Source organism: Lithobates pipiens, unplaced genomic scaffold, assembly GCF_037356315.1.
Source record: "Lithobates pipiens isolate NorthernLeopardFrog02 unplaced genomic scaffold, aLitPip1_a1.2 Scaffold_25, whole genome shotgun sequence".
Taxonomy (NCBI): Eukaryota; Metazoa; Chordata; class Amphibia; order Anura; family Ranidae; genus Lithobates; species Lithobates pipiens.
In genome coordinates, this window is record NW_027507787.1 from 39,114,433 (window position 1) to 39,134,979 (window position 20,547).

The window sequence follows — 20,547 nt, forward strand, 5'->3', positions numbered from 1 at the left end:
TTATGTTAGTTTCTACCGGCTCTCTCCTTATTCCCTCTTGCAATCTATCGAGCTCAAGTGTCTTTGCAATAACAGTTATATTCGTTAAAATATACTGTGCTCATATATTCATCCAATCAGTACCTACGTTGTACCAGTGTGTGTTGCAAGACAATATGCTTATGAATCCTGTTAATCAATTCTGATGAACCTGTATCTTCTATTGTCACAAGAAATGTATAGCGTGTAAATTGCCCTTACTCTTCTCAAAAAAGCACCTTGTTATTTGTAAAACAAAATAATACCCACACAACATTCCACAGGGAAAACATTTCTCTACTACTATGAAAAAAAAATCATTGCAAATTTCATACCCTTGGTGGGCGTCCTTGTGCCAGTGGCGCTTTATCTTGGATTAGCTTCTCAATTAAAGGAATGGCAAATGAGAAGGTTTTTCCTGTGCCAGTACGAGCTTGGACAACAACATCTTTCCCACTGTAGGCAGTGTGGAAGGTTTTCGTTTGTATGGGGAACAGGTAAGCGACTCCTTTGGCTTGAAACAAAAAAAATAAAATGCTAACATTAGAATTAAGAAACTTACTAAATCACCCCAAACATCAGGATTTTTGCTTTTATTGTAGGAAGATAGGGACAACATTCTCACTTTATTATTAGTATCAGCGATAACAAAAAGGCTGTGATAGCTGTTCCTTTGGCCATCTGGAGGATTAAAGGGTTAGTAAAAGGCTCAAAATCTTCTCTTTAAAATAACATACATGTCATACTTACCAGCTCTGTTAAATAGTTTTGCTCAGAGCAGACCCAAGAAGAGGAGTGGGTATGCGTATTCTTTTTTTATTTAGCCTCTGAATTTTGCTCTATTATCCAATGTGTCCCTGTTTTAGAGCAGCATTTAAAGGCTCCTGCTTCACTCCCCACCCCAAAAGAGTGCCCCCATAGAAAGACACACAGAAAAGGGCTCAACCCCTTCTCGCTGTCTCTGATTGACAGCAGCAGGGCTCTCAAACAAAAAGGAGGGAGAAACCACGAACAGCCCCTCTTGTGCAAATTGCTGGATCACGATCAGGCTTAAGTATTAAAACACAAAAAAAAAAAAAAAAAAAAAAACACACACACACACTTCAGCCTTTACAGCCACTAAGAAAACAAAATATGTTGTCCTTACAGCTTCTATATGGTCAGATGTGCAACACAAAAGCATTATTAACATATATTCTCAGCTTTATGAAATAATTAGACCTAGAAATGGTATACGAGTAATTAAATATTTTTAAGTGTTATGAGCACTTTAACTGGACTTTGCAAGACAGATAAACAGTAGAAAACATACATGTCTGCTGTTACACTGACTGATCTGTGCAGAGCAAGAATATACTCAAACGTGGATGTGAAAATCCCTTCCCCTGACAGCATACTAATACCAAGGTCATAGAGCTGCATGATTCTGGGCAAAAAAAAATTGGACTAACTTTACAGCTTTTTTTAAATTCATTAAAGCATATTTTTTTCCCAAAGAAATAGCATTTGAAAGCCTGCTGCGCAAATACAGTGCAAAATACTGCAACAACTGCCATTTTGAGAGAGAAATGGCACAAAAAGGTTTTGCCTTTTAGTGCTCATGCACACGGACGTTTTAAAAAAACTGGCTGCAAAGCTAGCTCCGATGCCTGGAAAAATCGTTGTTAAAACCGTGATTTTTACGGCGTTTTGCATTGGCGTTTTTGCGCGTTTTTTAGCGTTTTTTTAAGAAACACATCTCTTGGCTATAGCACTCAGAAAACAAAGAAAATATGTTGCACGTTTATGCGCGTTTTCCCGCGATTCGCGTTTTTACAGCTCTAGCTACACGCCACGGAACGCACTGGTCCTGGGTTTTTTTTACAGCTTAAAAACGCCTATGCCATTTGCAGCTCAAAAACGCCTAGGTGGGCATGAAGCCATAGACTAACATGGACAGCCGTTTTTAAGCTGCAAAAAAAGCTCAAAAAAGTGGCTGTAAAAACGTCCGTGTGCCTAAGTGTTTAAACTGACCTCACCTTTGATCTTAAAAGAAAGTGTTACAATGTTTCTCTTTATCTCCACCTACAGCCCTACACCATGATGTTGTGATAAGCTTGGCAGACTGTTTTTTTTTGTTGTTGTTTTTTTTTGACAGCTGTCAGAGAACTCTCTGAACCGAATCGGGAAAATGCAGTTTTAAGATCGTGAGAGGGGTAGAATCTCAATCCTTTAACGATTAATCGTGCAGCTCTAGGTCATGAGCTAAAATAAACACTGATTAAATGGATCAGCTCAGTGTTATCAAACAGACTGAACTCAAGTCTGAAAGCTAGAGAGAAAGGAAGGTCAGGGGGTGGGGAGGGGGGGGTGGGGAGTACTGGGCAGACAAGCGTATCCTCTTTGCTGGGCTTGGCTGTCATCCTGCAGGGGATAGGAACATTAAATTAGTATTTCTATAGAAAAAATAAAATAAAAAAATAAAAAATAAAAAAGGGGGGAGGAGGAGATATATAAAGTTTCTAAAAGTCTCACAATATAGAGCACATAAAAAGTGGCAATTTACATTTAAAAGAAAAAATTAGTTTACCATTGCCGATCACAAAAAAAAGGTTGTCTTTGACCCTTAAGATTGGGTACTTTTGATTCCCTGCCCTAACAAAAAGTGCAGATTATGGGGAGCTGTACGCTTACTTTCTTGCAGTGACTCAAAGAGGTTAAGTGTCCAAAGGTGTTGAGAACCTTCACACAATGAAAATGTAATGTCATTGACAATCCTGGTTACCTTATTTCACATACACGTTTGGATAACTAGATTGAATTTTTACACAAGTGTGTGAAGATTCTCAAGTCCTTTGGTAAATCAGTTCAAAAGTATTGAAGAATGTGGATCAAGATAAAACTTAGGCAAACAATATTCTCAGAAAAATGGACAGTAGCAGCCTCTGTATTAGTCACATCCAAAGATGAGCTCCAGAGATGATATTTTTGCATACTTACATTGAGCCAGCTTGTCAGCATATGCAAATATGATACCCATTCATCCTCTGTGGAAGCTGTAAATCAATGTAGTAGCCTGAACTACTACAGTGATGATGCAGTCTTCCAGGTGCTATGCTGAGCAGCTGCCCTTCTGCATAGGGGGGTGACTTGCTCAGCACTGCTGCCTTTCAGAGATGGGGCTGCAATTTCCTAAAGGAATGCAAAATGTTCTGACTGAGGTAAGGAGGAACAGCGGTGAGGTTACAATCTCAACAGAAAGCCAACAATGTAAAAATGCAAAAGGTGTGAATCCTGTCTAATTCTTAGGCCAGAATGGCTTGGATGAAAATAAATTCTCGTTGGTCACAGAACTTAGATGGTGGCTGGACTTCAGGATAGACTATACGTACTGCACTGTAAGAAGAGTAAATGGTGTTTAGAAATCGTAAAAAAATCACAAAAATAAAAAATTTTACCTTTTAAATTAGCAACAGTTTCTTGGCAAATTGGAAATTTAGAAAAATCACCCTCAATTTTCTCCAAGTTAATTTCCTGCAAGATATAAAAAAACAAAAACAAAAAAAAAACAGCTTGCATTAATTTTTAGTTCTACTAAATGGTATATACCACTCTTCAACGTGTTGTGGAATATTTAATATACCTCTTCCTCTGTTTTAGATTCCTCATTCAGCCCATTTATTTCAGGCTCAATCTTTCGTTTCTTAGCTACAGGAACGTCGCTGTCTTCACTGTCAACATTTTCCTTTACTTTCTTTGAACTTTTCTTTTTTTTTGTTTTTTGGCCACTCTAATACAGAAAAAAAAAAAAAAAAACAGATTGAATTATGATTTTAAAATTATACGCTTCTCAGTGACACGCCTGCAAACAATCCCTACCTAAGGCGGCAGACATTGGGGGAGATTTACTCAAACTGGTGCAGCTGTGCATAGTAACCAATCGGCTTGAAGGTTTTAGGCCTCATGGATATTGGTAGTTTAAAAAAACGCCAGTAGCGTAAGCTTCACAATGAGTTTTGCAGCAGTGTTCTTCAGCATATTTAGAGAGAGAAAAAAAATAAAATAAAAAAAAAAAGCTTATGGCTCCAAAACTCCAATTAACGCAGAATAGCCTTTTATCCGAGTTAAAAGGAGTTTTTCAGCTGTAAAAACGCTCTAAGACCCACTAGTTCTGTTTTTCTTTTCCTGCCAGAAAACACCCCTGCCAAAAAACGCTGATAAAAGTCTGTGTGCATGGACACATAGGACAACATGCTGGGGAGTTTACAGGCTGCAGGAAGAAAACACCCCCCCCCCCCCCCCCCACACACACACACTTTTTTAAATGGCCAAAAACAAGACGCCTATAAACAAAACGCTGCTAAATGCTGGTTACCACGTTTGGCATCTGACTCTCCATCCCGATTGGCTGGGACACAGCAGTGGTGTCATTGGCTCCCGCTGCTGTCGATCAAAGTCAGTTAGCCAATCAAGACAAGGGGACAAGGCTGGGCCACAGCTCCGTCTGAATGGACATGAAGCTTGGGTGCCCCCATAGCAAGCTGCTTGCAGGTGGGAGTACTCAGCAGGAGGGAGGGGCCAGGAGCACCGAAGAGGGATCCGAGAAGAAGAGGATCCAGGCTGCTCTGTGCAAAATCATTTCACAGAGCAGGTAAGTAGAACGGTTTTCCAAAGAGCAGCTCAGATTAGCTTCTTCTCAGGTCCCCCATCGGAGCTCCTGGCTCCACCCCTCTACTGAACGCCCCTCATCTATACAACCTATAGTTATTTTACCTGTTAAAAGATTTGTTTTCTATCAACTTGAGATATTTGCAGAGCCCTGGGAGACAGCACAACCAGGCTGAGAATCTGACTTTGCTGTACTTAGAAGATAAGGGCATTTGCAAACATTTAACTTATCCTTTAACCACTTGCCGACATCATACTGCGGCAGGTCGGCACGATCCACGAACTGTCGCAGCTATACGTCAGTCCCTTTAAGTGTGATAGCTGGGAACCATGATATCTCCTCTTCTATAGTAAGCCCCATCCCCCACAGTTAGAACACACACATAGGTAACAGTTAACCCTTTCCTGTCAGTGACATTTATACAGTATTCAGCACATTTTTATAGCACTGATCGCTGTATAATTGTCAATGGACCCAAAAATGTGTCAAAAGTGTCCGATGTGTCCGCCATGTCGTCACAGTCTCCGGGGGGGTTCAGGGGACTAACTTTTGCACAAACCAATATACACTTTTTGTATTTTTTTTTTATTACCAAAAATATGTAGAATACTACATATCAGCCTAAACTGAGGAAAGAATTTGCTTAAAAAAATAAAATATTGGAGCTATTTATTACAGCAAAAAAGTACAAAATAGGGTTTTTTTACAAAACTGTCGCTTTTTTTATAGTGCAAAAAAAATAAAAAATAAAACGCAGAGGTAATCAAATACCACCAAAAGAAAGCCATTTGTCGGAAAAAGGATGTCAATTTTGTTTGAATACAGTTAAAGCGACACAGTGCCATATCGCAAAAAATGGCCTGGTCAGGAAGGGGGTAAATTCTTCCGGGGCTGAAGTGGTTAAGAAGCACATCTAGATCATCTACTTGCCCCCACCCGTTACTTAACAGTGAAGGAGAAGCAGCAGAATGATAATCTTATGCATTTGCTCTCTCCACCTGTTATGCTCTTGGTCAGCACAAGTGCACTCCAGCATGCCCAACTGGTTCTCTTCCCTCTCCATGTCTGAGCTCTGCTGTATGGAGGTGTAAAACCTGAAACCAAGTCAAATTTAGCTACTGAAAAATGTTTGCATGTAACACATTAAAGGTTTAAGAATGGCATTATTTGATGTTTTTGTTACATATGCCTGGAGTTCAGCATTAAAGTGGGAATGTCACTCTCAAAGGAGACACAGCACAGAACATCTGACATTATGCTGTAGAGGATATCAGATAAGAACACATACTAATGGATGCATAGAAGAAGCATTTATTACTTTTTCTCCATCGATCTCAGGTTCAGCTTCATCTTGCTGTATTTCTGATTCTTCCAGGTCCTTTTTTTGTTTTTTCTTTTTTACTTTCTTTGGTGTTGGAGTGTCCGAGGTGTCCGGCTCCTCACTACACTGTTCAGCTGCTTCAAAAGAACTCTCATTTTCCACAAGCTTCTTCTTTTTCTTCTTCAGTTTCGGTGTCTTCTGTCATGTGGAGAAATGTACACAATTTAGCTGAAGGCTTACAATAATTTATAATACCTGAGATACATAGGATTAAACAAGTACCTGATCATTGTTATTTAAATCTTCGTTCACCAAGCCGTTCAGTTCGGTTGCTTGCTCAAAATCAAGTTCTTCTGTGTCCCCATTTTGGATTTTCCTCTTGCTCTTCTTGGGTGTGGGAGTTTTAGAGCGTTTCTGGAAATGAATAGAAGACTTTGTCAATGAAACACCACTGAGCTGAGCAGTTATCTGAGAGGTTTTATGGTAGAAACATTACAAAAAGCAATGTGGTATAAAGTGACTAGGGCTGAAACTAATTGATGAAATTAATCGATTACTATTTTCATAATCTCTTAAATCGGCCAGTAACATAATTGGGTTAAAGCGGGGTTCCACCCTAAAGTGGAACTTCCACTGATCGGAACCCTCCCCCCCCTCCGGTGTCACAATTGGCACCTTTCAGGGGGGAGGGGGGTGCAGATACCTGTCAAAGACAGGTATTTACACCCACTTCCGGGCATAGACTCCCACTGGAGTCTATGCCTCTTCCTGTCCCTGCACGCTGTCTGCTGGGACACACACGGGTCCCAGAGACAGCTCGGACAATTCCTATTGCGCTGCGCGACTTGCACATGCGCAGTAGGGAACCGGGAAGTGAAGCCGCAGCGCTTCACTTCCTGATCCCCTCACCTAGAATGGTGGCGGCAGCAGCCGAGAGATCGATCGGCCTCGGCTTCGCTGGACCCCGGGACAGGTGAGTGTCCATTTATTAAAAGTGAGCAGCTGCAGTATTTGTAGCTGCTGGCTTTTAATATTTTTTTTCCACAGTGCAGTCCCGCTTTAAAGAAAAAAAAAAAAAAAAAAAAAAAAAAAGTAGCCCTTTATAGTACAAAGAGCAAATAATTGGTGCTGTAAATATTACTTTCACAGTTCTACAGTAAAAAATGAATCCCTAAGGCTGCTTTCACACTGGGGCGGTATTCAGGCGTTACAGCGCTAAAAATAGCGCCTGAAAAAAACCGGCCCCTTTCACTCCAGTGTGAAAGCCGGAGGGCTTTCACACTGGAGCGGTGCGCTGGCAGGACAGTGAAAAAAGTCTTGCTAGCCGCATCTTTGGAGCGGTGAAGGAGCGGGGTATTCACTGCTCCTAAACCGCTCCTACCCATTGAAATCAATGGGACAGCGCGGCAATACCGCTGGCAAAGCGCCGCTGCAGCGGTGCTTTGCGGGCGGTTTTAACCCTTTTTCGGCCGCTAGCGGGGGTTAAAACCACCCCGCTAGCGCCCGCAGACCGCCACTAAAACGACGGTAAAGCGCCGCTAAAAATATCGGTGCTTTACCGCCTACGCCCGCAACGCCCCAGTGTGAAAGGGGCCTTACAGTAGTGATCTGCTTTTTCTTGTACTATAAAGGGCAAATTTTAGTTTTTTTAACCCCATTATGTTACTAAACGTCTTAGACCTGGTTCACATCTAAGTGTTTTTTGCAGAAACACTACAGTTCATTTACATGATTTCCTATGGGACACGTTCACGCAAAATGGTGCTTTTTTGGTTCACTATACTTCAATGGAGAAGCATGTAATGCAAAAAACGCAAGTCGCAGCAAAATCACGTGTGCAAAAATCAAAACGCACAGCAAAAAGCACAGCAGAAACAGATCAAATCCAAACTGCATAGGTGTGTACCAAGTAGGGGTGCAACGGATCAAAAAACTCACAGATCAGATCGTTCCGCGGATCAGAGTCACGGATCGGATCATTTTTCAGATCAGCAAATAATTGATTTTGCAAAAACCTGTGAAAATTCCCCCACCATATAGTCCACACTGTATTATTGGCCGAGTACGGCTGTGACAGCACTTATCACAGAGCAGCGCTGTGGGCTCTACAGATGCAGCCCACAGCGCTGCTGCCATCCGATCTCTCCCCTCCACTGTACAGATCAGTACACAGAGGGGAGAGAGGAACCGGCGCCATCAAGACGCCGGTTTATTTACAAGTGATCGCTCCGTCATTTGACGGAGCGATCACGTTGTAAAGGCTGACGGGTGCACCAAGATGGCTGCTGCTTTGTAACTAGGCCGAAGCTGCTGCCTTTCCTAAGGCCGAGACTGCAGAGCACTACGCAGATCGCAGCGACGATCCGCTGCACCCCTAGTACTAAAGGGTGTATGCTGGCCCCACCAATCAATTTTTAGACAAGAATATTCAGAGGAAAAAAAAATCTTTGTACAGTCGCTGAAAGAATGTTTGAAATTCTCACTTGTTTTTAAAATGAATGTAATTTCTGAATGAAAACCACATACACTGTCTGAAAATTTCTTTGACCAAGAAGTTTTCCATTTCCAAATTTTCCCGTCACTTTGGTTGAAAATGAACATCGATTTGACCCCACTAATGATTAGAAAATAGAAGGAACGTTCTTAAAATTCCTTTTTTTTTTTTGAAGGGAGATTGTTTTTAATAAAAAAAAGATCCTGATGATATTTCCCAGATTCACCCTCTAATAGTATATATACAGTACATCTCTTCTGTCTGTTATTCTCAGAGTAGATTAGAGATTTTGCTCCCCAACCATATAGTTGGTTATTTATATTTACCACTGCATAGAGATAGTTAAGAATAAAGTGCCTTTTTTTAAAACTTGACATAGTAACTAAATTATACACACTTTTTTTTTTTAAAGGTTATTAACCGATTAATCGAAACAATCGGCCAACTAATCGATTATGAAAATAATCGTTAGTTGCAGCCCTAGAAGGGACTATAGCGAAGAACAAACCTGGAAAGTAAATTTAGGCTACTTTCACACTGAGGCGCTGGGCGTGCTGGCGGTAAAGCGGCGCTATATTTAGCGGCGCTTTACCGTCGTTTTAGCGGCGCTTTTCGGACGCTAACGGGGCAGTTTTAACCCCCGCTAGCGGCCGAAAGAGGGTTAAGGGTTTGGAGCGCTGCCCCATTGTTTTCAATGGGAAAGGGCGTTTTAGGAGAGGTAAATACACCGCTCCTACAGCGCTCCAAAGATGCGGCTTGCAGGACATTTTTCAGCGTCCTGCAAGCGCACCGCTCCAGTGTGAAAGACCTCTGGCTTTTACACTGGAGATACAGCAGCGGCTGTTTGAAGGTGCTTTGCAGGTGCCATTTTTAGCACTCTAGCGCCTGCAAAGCGCCTCAGTGTGAAAGGGGCCTTAGGGATTTAATCACCTGTCATCCGGGCCATTTCTGACACTTTGCTCCTACATGTAAAAATCTACATTTTGTTTTGCTACAAAATTACTTAGAACCCCCAAACATTATATATTTTTATTTAGCAGAGACCCTATAGAATAAAATGGTGGGTTTGCAATTTTTTTTATGTCACACAGAATTTGCAGTGTTTTTTCCAAACAATTGGTTTTGAGGGAAAAAAAATACACAAAAAAAAAAACGCGTATAATGCGAAAGATAACGTTAACCCGAGTAAATAGATATCCAACATGCCACCCTTTAAATTTGCGTCTGCCTGTGGAATGGCAAACTATGGTGCTTAAAATTCTACGAAGGCGAAGATTTAACCTCCCTAGCGGTGATCCCGAGTCTGGCTCAGGCTGGGAATTCAGTACCAGGAGCAGTAACCCCGAGCCAGACTCGGGATCGCATTGCAGGATACAGGGAGGATATAGTGAGAGGTTACTTACCTTGTCCCCTGGATCCAGCGATGTCGTCTACACTGTGTGAGCGAGCCCTCCTCCGCTCGATCCACACAGTGTCCGAGTGCCGCCGAGCTCCGTTCCCTGCGACGTTACGACGCACAGAAGTGGAGATCGGCGCCAAATTCAGATTACAGTACTGTATAAAAAAAAAAAATACACACCCCTTTGTCCCTAGTGGTCTGTCCAGTGCCCTGCATGCACTTTTAAAATTATAAATACAGTTTTTTATGCCTGGAATTTGGAGATTGCCCATAGCAACCAAAACATGTCCCTTTATGTCAAAAGTGATTTTAGACCAACTAGAAAACAGCGATAATAATCACTTGCAGAATTGAGCCATAATGATTTGTGGGGAAATTCGTCATCAAACACTAAATCTAATGACAGCGACAATTCTGCAAATGGGCAAATTTCAGTGTTTTTGGATTTGATTACATTATTGAATAATTTTTATCATTTATCATCATTACTTATTATATTATAAATTTTATCATACTCGGGATGTCTGCTAGACTCTGGTTTGAACAGATTTAAGAGCGTTATTCCTAAGAATTGCAGGCCTACAATATAAAACGCCAAATTTCCATGCAAAATAATTGTACCTCTTTCAGCAACTAAAATCAGAAATAATCATACCGCCAGGGAGGTTAAATGTCTTTACAGGTTACCAGTTTAGAGTTGCACAGGAGGTCAGATGCTAGAATTATTGCTTTCTCTCTGACGTTCGCAACAATACCTCACATGTGTGGTTCAATCGCCGTTTACACATGCATGCGGGCATATTTGCACGTAAGCATGGTGGGACAGGGGCACGCTTTAAGGCTACTTTCACACTGAGGAGTCGGTGGTAAAGCGACATTTTACTATTTATTCTAAATAGGAAACCTTCAAAACAGCAAGAATAAGTCTTTGCATTTAAAGAGCACCTATTATTTCAGATCCATCGTGGCAGAGCCTGTTAGCACCTTGTTTTGTCACTGCCGCATCACCAGCCATCACAATAAAGTGAATGGGACTGTCAGGGAGTCAATATCGGGTAAAAGGAGAAGCTGCAGAACAGAAATGGCAATTGCTCTTTAAAAATTATGATTTAAAATCGACTTGATTTAAATCAAATTCACTCTGGTGACAGGTCCTCTCTATGGAGCAATTTTGATGTCTTTTGTTGGTGCAAGCCATTTCATGAGACACAGGGGAGACTTATTATATCAAGGCTCGTTTAATTTTTTCCTTTTTTTATTCTATATGGTTTTGTATAAAACTTGGAAAATGTAATAAACAAAATAAAAAATACATGTTCTAATGAATAAATGGCAGGGTTCTTACACCCTGTCGCTATAAAACAAGGAGGAAAAAAAATGTAAGGCCTGGTTCACACCTATGCATGCCTTAGTGCATTTTTAGTTTTGCAAAAACACACTGCAGTCCATTTAACATGGTTTCCTCTGGGTCACATTCACATCTGTGCATTTTATGGAAAGGGCCAGAGACCAGCAGGTTGTGTTTTTGGTTCCAGAGACTTCAATGGATCAAACACACGTATTTAAAAAAAAAAAAAAAAAAATGCAAATTGCACATGGAACATGCACCAGGCCTACATGGTCCCTCTACAGTGTTTATACCAAAATGTGCTAGCATGCACTGCATACTAGCACATTGTGGCAGGCACAGTACCCGTCAAATTGAGCCCTCCAACAACATGCTGTCTCCGCTTCCATCTTTACTAGGTCTTCTTTATGGATTCGCACTATCCGGCCCTCGATGACGTCACTGCCGGGTATGCGAACTGCAGTCACAATTGCGACTCTGTGCTCCTTGAACGCAAAGAGCTGTGCGCAGTGACATCAGTAAGAATGAGCTCCGGCGTGTTTGCATACGCCACATGCAGAGCCCGCCAGGAAGTCGGCGCAGCACTGCGCTACGCACAGGCAGTGAGATATTGCCCCCGATGAGCGGCTGCACAGATCGGGCAATATCTCACTGTCTGTGATTAGTGCTGCGGCCAACTTCCTGGCGGGCTCTGCATGTGGCGTATGCAAACACGCCGGAGCTCATCCCTAATCATCAGCTTCTGCTGACGTTACATTCTCCTAAACGGTGCACGTTTAGGAGATATTCACTGTACCAACAGGTAAGACTTATTATACTACCGTATTATATATTCGTTTGGAAGTTCAATTCATAATCTGCAGGCAGAGTTTGAGGGGGTAATCAAAATTCCCCACCGCTTACCAAGATCTGGTGGGCACTCTCACTGCTGTAAGCACCGTGACTGGTTGTTCTAGCTGCTCAGATCTTTACTGCCAGGGTGTATGTAGCAGCTTTACCCTGAACGAACACACACACACACACACACACTGATCACTCCCCTGACCCCACACACACTGATCACTCCCAGCAGGGGATCGGACTATGCCATCCGTGTACATAAAGTTCCTGTAGAACTACAAGTGCCAGTATTGCTCTTCCATGTATTGCTAATGATTATGGGAGCCCCATCTACAGCCCATCTGTGACTGCGGACAGCGATCGCACGTGTCAACACAGCGCTGTTTACATGCTGCTCCCCTCCCCCACCCCTTCCAGGCCGTGCCCTGCTATAAGTCACACATGGCGCCCCCACACCTCGACCGTCACCTCCCACCTTATCCTTGCCGACTCCGCTCTCCATTTCTTCGTTTAGAAGTATCCCGGGCATCGATGGGCTGCTCTAAAAGTTCCGCACCCGAGAGACTGGGGATCAACAGCTGGCCACGCTACGAGAGGCAGCGTGAAAAGGGAAGAGGAAGTGACGTCAATCAGCCTAGTTCCAACTCCGAATGATGGGATATGGCTGCGATAGTTTACAATTAAAATTAAGATTAAACATTCAGACGGAGTTCTAGGTACTGTATTTCAATATATAAACTCACTTTACTGTTAAAAATAAGTGTAAAATGCAAAACTTCGGTGGGTGTAACAAAATGTCCGCTTCCCCCTTCTTAGTGTATCATTACTGTAAAGGAGTGCGAGGTGTAGCAAGATGACGGCAACAGAACGTCACTTCCGTTACACATTTTGGGTCTCCTAATATGATGAAACGGAGAAGCCCGGCTGTGCCATTCCATATGTGGCCTGTAGATGTCGCTGGATCACGTGTGCTCGTGCTACACTATAGCATCTCTATGACCTTCTATACACTGGCCCTGAAATCCATAAAGACTGGTGCAGACAAAATTTGCACCACGTTTAGAACGCATGTGAGACAATTTAGCAAAATCTGTCTGCCCATGGTCTCTCTCTGTATGCCGAAAAGGAGCTGATCTGAGCCTGGGCTCACATAGCTCCCAACTGTCCCTGATTTCAAGGGACTGACCCTGATTTGGAACAAAGTCCCTCTTTCTTCCTTATTTGTCCCTCGTTTTACTCTGATATATGCAGTTGTATATAAAATGCACTATTTATTATTTATTTATTAAAAAGTGTTCCCCAGTGCTAAACTTTTCACAAGTAAATCCCAAACGCCAATATAAAGGAATGGTATTAGTAAAAATAATACTTGTGGGTTTAAATAATATTTTTTTTTGTACAATTCTCTTTTTAGGGTGTGTGACAGGGGTTGTGCCAAATGTCTACATACTTTTGCTAATAGGTAACCCTCATTCCCATCTCAGAAAGTTGGAAAGTATGCACACTGGTGTTGTGCTGAACACCACATGTGATTTACACTGGAATCGCACCGCATTCCTGTACACTTCACATGCGATCTCTTTGCAGTGCAATTTGAGCCATACACATTTTGTATGGCTCAAATCGCACACACACACATGAAAAAGGTGCATGCGCCTTTCTTTTTTTGCTGCACTGGAATTGATCGCATGGGTGTTTACACCTATGTGATCCAATTCTGCCAATTGCACTGCGTTTCTGCGAACCGTCTTTGTGGTGTCTTTAACACTGACACCCTCACTGGTTCACATGAACGGATTGTTATTGTGGTACGGGAAAAGCACAGGAATCGCAAATCCCACACCGCATCATTGTGAACCAGGACTTAAAAGAAAAGTGCAACCAAAGCATGTTTGGCCATACTTCTCTTCTGGGTCACAGGAGTGCACTTTTTTCTGCACTCCTGTGACCCAGAATCAACCGACAATGGTCTAAAGTTGGCTGATGTCACAGAACCTCTCCAGAGGATCCTGACAATAACATCGGGATCCATCCAGATGCCTGATTAGCAGCTAACTCAGCTCTTAGCTCACTCCTGAGAGCCCTAGGCTGCATTTGCATCTCCGTGTAGTGGGACCTCATATTCCTGCATGCTTTTGTTGCAAGTTTTTCAGGTATTGACACGCATCACGCATAGGGCAGCCCATTTGCTTGAATGGGCTGCCCTATGTGCAACAAACACCCACAGAAGCATGGTACTTTTTTTTTTTTTTTACAGCGCTTTTTGCTGCATTTGCAGCACATTTCTTGCACAATAAAATGCCTGCGACTCATGATTAGGGTGCCATTAACATTTAATGGCAACACAAGTGCAATACGCATTTGCAGCGTGTTTCTTAAATGTGTAGCATTTTGTGCGTGGTTTGCAGTGCAATGGGAAACACATTCAAATGGACGGGATCTGAGCCAGACGCTATCACCCCCTCTCTTGCCCAGCCCTCCAGTGAGTGCTGGAGGAGAAAATCAGAGAGCCATGACTGGCAGTCACCACTATGTGCTCAGAGTGGACCTGAGAACTGAGCAATCAGCAATCTTTGATTGCTCAGTTCTCAGGCTTAAAGCTAGCGCAGGAGACCACTGTAGCATTGGACTGACAACTCATGGGGCCCCTGGCACTAGAGGATCATGGGGCACCCAGGTTTATAGATAGCCACCACAAAGCAGCCATCTTTCTGATGCAACATTAATGCGGCAGGGCCTCGTGGCGGGGCACCTAGCTTGGTGACATGCAGAGTGGCAGGAAACTTAAAGCTGGTGACCCAATAAAGGTACTGGGAGACTCTCATGGACGGTGCCACCTTAACAGCATCATGGGCCCTTGGGCAAAGTAATGCACTGGATAATGTCACTCCCACACATGCGTGCTGGAGCTGGCGTTTCCAGCACAGGCTCTGAAGGTCCGGCACTGTAAGCCAGGCTTTCAGAGTGTATGCGCTGATGATGTTTATTTTTTTTGTTCAAATTTTTCATTTAGTAATTTTTTTTTTCCACAAATCTGTTGGGGGGGGGGGCTTTGGTGAGATATCAGGGGTCTAAACAGACCCCCTGAAGTCTTGCTTTTGAGACATAGACAGATACTGAGGACACAGATTCCACAGTCCCTTTCTCTGCAGCCTCAGTTGCACTGAAAATGAATGGACAGGAGAAGGAGACAGAGGCTACTGCCCATTCATAAACTGAAACATAGTAAACACAGTTTATTATGTTCAGCTATGAATGAATACAGTGAGTGATCAGTATGAATCACTTACTGTGTTCACTTAGAAAAGAGAGGGGCTGGTAAATGCCAATGGGAGAGGAAAGGAGGGAAGCCGGCAGCGGGGTGGGGGTGTAGGGGTCCAGGCAGTGAGAAATCCAGATTAGTGCAGCAAGTGAGGGAAATAACTGAACCAATCTTTCTGCGGCTGCAGTGAGAGCCACACAATATTGGTCCACCCGCTCTATCCACACACCATCCCCAGGGGGGGAATAACTGCAGGCGTCAGGGTGTCCCCAAAGCACCAGTGGGATGGGGGTGTGAGACAGTTGGTGGGGGTGAGTCAGTTGTGGAGGGATTTATTTCAGTGGCAGTGTCTGTGGGGTGACCGGGTAGGGATGTTGGTAAGGTAGAGAATGAAAAGTGACCATGGAATAATGTCACTCAGCTGGGGGGTAGGAAGTAGCTCAAAGTTAAGTCTGTCAGCTGGATGTATGAAGTGGCCTGGAGGTTATGCAAGCTGGGGGAGGCAGAGGCTGAGAGGTACTCAACAGTGTTGCCAACCTACCAGATTGAAAATTACTGACAGGACACCCAAAATTCACTGGCACAACCAATTTTTTACTCTCAGTTCCAAAAGTTACAAAATTACAGTTTTAAGTGCAAATTCCAGCATTTAGGCTACAAATAAGTACAATGTGCAATTAGCAATGTGATTTGGGTTAGATATTAAGGCAAAAAGCTAATTTCTTATTTTATTTTTAATGTACTAAGTAGCCTTAATCCTGTCCAGCAGACCCGCACACGAGGCTCCGGCCGCTCCACTCGGGTCCCTTTCACCATGAAATCACGCGACACGCTTAGACACCACCTCCACCTGACCCACCCCCCCACCAGCATCGCCTGAACACATGGTAGCAGGCACTTGGATAGTCTCGGTCGGCTCCAGGCCCGAGCTGTGCATGCGCAGTTCCGAGCCAAGCGTCACAGCCATATTTTTTACTGGCAACCTTTTCCTCTTATTGGCACTTACTGGCCGGAGAAAAGTCAAATGAAAAAATGTCAGTGAAAATACTGACGGTTGGCAACACTGGTACTCAGATAAAGATGTCTATAATCAAAAAACGTCTGCAATCATCTACTATTTGCTAAAACAATAAATAACAAAATGGTACTGCTCAAAGAGAACAATCTCTTATTATTATAATATGCCCCCCCAATCACTCTGTGCATGTCTAGATAATGTGAAGTTGTTTTATGACCATTCTTTTTTACCTTGTGTAAAAACTCTGTACAACCAAAAAAAAAAAGCTTAAACTCAACACATAAACTAAACACTCAATGAAGTTGATTTACTAAAGGGAAAAAGACTGTGCACTTTGCAAAGTGCAATTGCTCCAGAGTTTAGTAAATGAGCAGAAGCTCTGCGGACTTCTATCGTCCAATCATGTGCAAGCAAAAATGCTGTTTTTATTTTTCTTGCACGTGATTGGTTATTCTTTGCAAAGTGAAGCCTGACCTCATTTACTAAGCTCTGTAACAACTGCAAAGTGCAACTTTGCAAAGTACACAGTCTGTTTGCCTTTAGTAAATTAAAGAGGTTAAAGAGGAAGATTTGTGTTTTTTCACCTTAATGCATCCTATGCATTAAAGTGTAAAAACACCTGTCTGTGACCGGCCCCCTAGCCCCCCATTTTACTTACCTGACCCCTCGAACCTGACCCACGGGTAGAGTTGCCACCTCATCCCTTTAAACCTGAACACATATGAATTACACTGGTTCTGAGGCTAATTTCATGCAGATAAGGTACCAAGTGAGTTTAATTATCACCTTAATCAGCCACAGAAACTGTGTAATTAATATGTGTTCAGTTTTAAAGGGATGAGGTGGCAACCCTACCCACAGGGATGCGCTGCCCCTCTGCCTGGGGTTCTTGGCTGTTGATTGGATAGATTGATAGCAGCGCAGCCGTTGGCTTCCACTGCTCCCAATCAAATCCAATGACGTGAGTGCCATCTATGGACGCAGAATGTTGGATTCGGGAGCGCCCCTGCAAGGTAACCCCCCCCCCCCCCCCAGGAGAGCGCTTCTCCCAGGGGGCTGTGTGGTGAGGAGCCGCAAGAGCAGCCGAGGGACTCCAGAAGTCGAGGATCGAGGCCACTCTGTGCAAAGCGAGTTGCACAGTGGAGGTAAGTATGACATGTTTGAGTTTTTTTTTTTTTTTTAAATAACAATCTTTAGTGTAACTTTAACATCTATGGCTAAGTTCACATCTATGCATTGGGGGAATACATGAAAAACTGTATGATTTCCCAACATGCACAGAAATGAGCTGCCCTTTAGCAGATTCACAGCAGTTCTAATAATTGGTAATGGCACTTCCATGCATCTGCAAACCTGCGCAAAGAAACTGGACTTTCATCACGACTTTTCTATGTTGCTTGTGTATAGGGCAGCCCATTGAAATGAATGGGTTGCCCTACACGTGATATGTGAAAAACATGACTATGCTTGGTTGCCCATGTACCCTAACTTTTAGCACATAAAAAATGACAATCCTTTATAAACATAGATGGTTCTCTAATGATCAGTGTTCATACAGTTGTGGTACTATGCAGGTAGCCATAAACATTGTGCTATGATATGTTTATTGGTTATTTTGTATATAGAGTGTATAGTTTACGTGGTGCGTGTACACTTTTCTTTGTACAGGGTATGCATAACACAGGGTTAAATGGAAAGGTTATACATGAACTTCCCATTATCTGGGACATACACAGAGTGATGGGGGGATGTTTCTGTAGATAGATAGTGATTAGTATAATGCGTGCCTGCTTAGGAGATGTCTGTCAGCTGGAGGGGCTGCAATCTCTGCCGGTGTTCTGACACAAAGTGTCCGCCTATCAAATAGTGTCCGGGCCGTACTGCGCAGGCGCAGCGCTTGCGCAGTATGGGTGACAAGGAGAAGCCGAATATCTCCAAAGAAGAACGGCGCCTGCACACTGAGTCGAGGTTGAAGCCCCACCATCCAAGTGGACATAGGGTTGCTCATAGTAACAGGGCCTCTCGCTGGCTCAATTCGCTCGCCCCGCTTCAGGCCTGAAATGGACCAAAAGACACACAGGACTCCTGTGCGGTCACCTCGGAGATGTGCACTGGCTCCATTGGGAGATGGTCACAATCTCCTGATATGCAAATTAGATGCAGGGAAACCCTTATCTAATTCACAATAGTATGATCTCAGCCTAAAGGTTTGTTTTTTCACTTCCTGCCCCTCTGATGACATCAGCATGTCCTGTCCCCCTGACGTGCGTGCCCCAGACGACGTCATCCTATGACAAAATGCTCGTCAGGTGGACAGGACGTGCTGACATGGCGTTGGATCCTCTGAGCGAACGGACGTTCGCAAACTGGCCGGCTGTTTATGCTATTTTTACTTTACTACATTTGTAAGTGTATCTCTTAACCTTCTTGTTAAACATTTGTATCAGTATTACACCATGGGAAGTTCCCTCTTTTCTACTTCTGAGTGACACCTGGTATTCATCCGAGAGTCTCTGCAACATCTTATTAGACCCCTTCCACACTGGGGCGTTTTTCAGGCGCTTTTAGCGTTAAAAGCGCTAAAAGTAGCGTTTAAAATCGACTGTAAAGCGCTTGAAAGAAGCCTCATCTGCAATCCCAATGTGAAAGCCCGAGTGCTTTAAGAGCCCTTTCACAATGTCAGCGCCCGAAAAACGTTTGTAAAGTGCAGATTAAACTAGCAGCGCTTTACCAGCGTTTTTCAAGCGCTATTGCGGAGCTCCTAACCCCTGCTAGTGGCCAAATAAAGGGTTAAAAGCTCCCATAAAACGCTGCTGTCAAAAGCACTTTGCAGGTGCTTTTCAGGCGTTTTGAAGGCACTTCCCATTGATTTCAATGGGAAGGGGTGCTTTAGGAGCAGTGTATGCACCGCTCCAAAAGCGATGCAAAGAAGCTGCTTGGAGGAATTTTTTTGACGCCTTGCCCCAGTGCAGCGCCTCAGACCCCTTTCATACTGGTGCGTTTCCAGGCGCTTTAGCATTAAAAAAAGCGCATGTAAAGCGCCTGAAGCCTCATCTGCAGTCCCAATGTGAAAGCCCAAGTGATTTCACACTGAGACCCCTTTCACACTATGGTGTTTTTCAGGCGCTTTAGTGTTAAAATAAGCGCCTGTATCGGTTTAAGGGTCGCATTGGGTTCCTGGTTTGACGCCCTCTGAGCTCTTTATCCCGGATCCCCTAGGACGAGGCCCTGGCTGGGTGTTTAACCACAAGCTGTTTGTTGCATGCCTTCTGGTAAGCGTGTATTTCTCACAGTGATCAGCACTCATTGGTAACGGAAGATTGCACATTTCCTGACAGACTCCATGGCAGCAACGTGTGGGTTAAGTCCCGCCTCCACTACCCTATAGGACACTACTCCCATAAATCTTTGCTCCCCGCCACTGGCCGTGTTCTTTTTTTGTCCTCCTCCGAAGGACCTAGAGGTGGTCTTTCTACCTGAAGATCTATCATCCCCACGTTCGAGGTCGGCCGGTCTGCGACTCTGGGTCTGGAAAGTCGCATTATTCCGCTAAGCCCTAGCTATTAGCAGGGTATGGAGTGGGCAGTGGAAGAGGCGCTGTGAAGAAGCCCATGTCCTGGCCACTGGCAGGCAGGCTGCGCATTGGTCGGATAGCCAGCTATTAGCAGGTGACCTGTTTTGCCCCCTGGAAAGTCCGGTGTCATCTTACCTTACCTTCGGCCGATTGATCGATCGTGGTGGGAGTGGTGAGAGGTTCTATAGTTCATTATGGCACCAGTTTGTGTTATCTTTATCTGTCCTCGTTTTTTCTGTTTGTTTGTATGTGCAGGCATGGCGGCTGGTTCTTCCGCGTTCCAGCCGCCGTTCTACTTCCGGGTTTGCGTTCTCGGCCGTACTGCGCATGCGCGAGTGCCGTTTGAGATCGAGGCATGGTTTCGCGAATGCGCGATAGCGGCAAATTGTCGCTATTTCGCGCATGCGCACAGGCACGGCGGTGACATCACAGGGGCGGGCTATTTAAACGGGGAATTAGTCTGCAAGCTTTGGGAATGCTTGCGGTCTGTTGCGGTGACTTCCCCCTGTCTCTGTGTTGCATCTATTGGTAAGTGGCATTCTGTCCCTTGCACTGATCCCTTGTCATCTTTTCAGCGCGTATGGATATCGCTGAGGACATGGATTCTCTATCGCCTGTCTGTGGC

General features: G+C 43.8%; 1 protein-coding gene across 1 annotated transcript in view; it reads right to left on the reverse strand.

The window, feature by feature from the left end:
* LOC143930215 (nucleolar RNA helicase 2-A-like) overlaps window positions 1-12,709 on the reverse strand; it is a 35,227-nt gene extending 22,518 nt beyond the window's left edge. Inside the window, exons 1-6 of the mRNA XM_077454284.1 lie at window positions 12,544-12,709; window positions 6,270-6,401; window positions 5,985-6,185; window positions 3,641-3,787; window positions 3,456-3,531; window positions 354-532 (exon numbers count right to left, since the gene is read on the reverse strand). Of these exons, the coding sequence (XP_077310410.1) occupies window positions 354-532; window positions 3,456-3,531; window positions 3,641-3,787; window positions 5,985-6,185; window positions 6,270-6,401; window positions 12,544-12,597 (789 nt within the window). The 5' untranslated portion in view covers window positions 12,598-12,709. The remainder of the gene's footprint in view (window positions 1-353; window positions 533-3,455; window positions 3,532-3,640; window positions 3,788-5,984; window positions 6,186-6,269; window positions 6,402-12,543) is intronic.
* Between the last annotated feature and the right edge of the window lie 7,838 nt (window positions 12,710-20,547).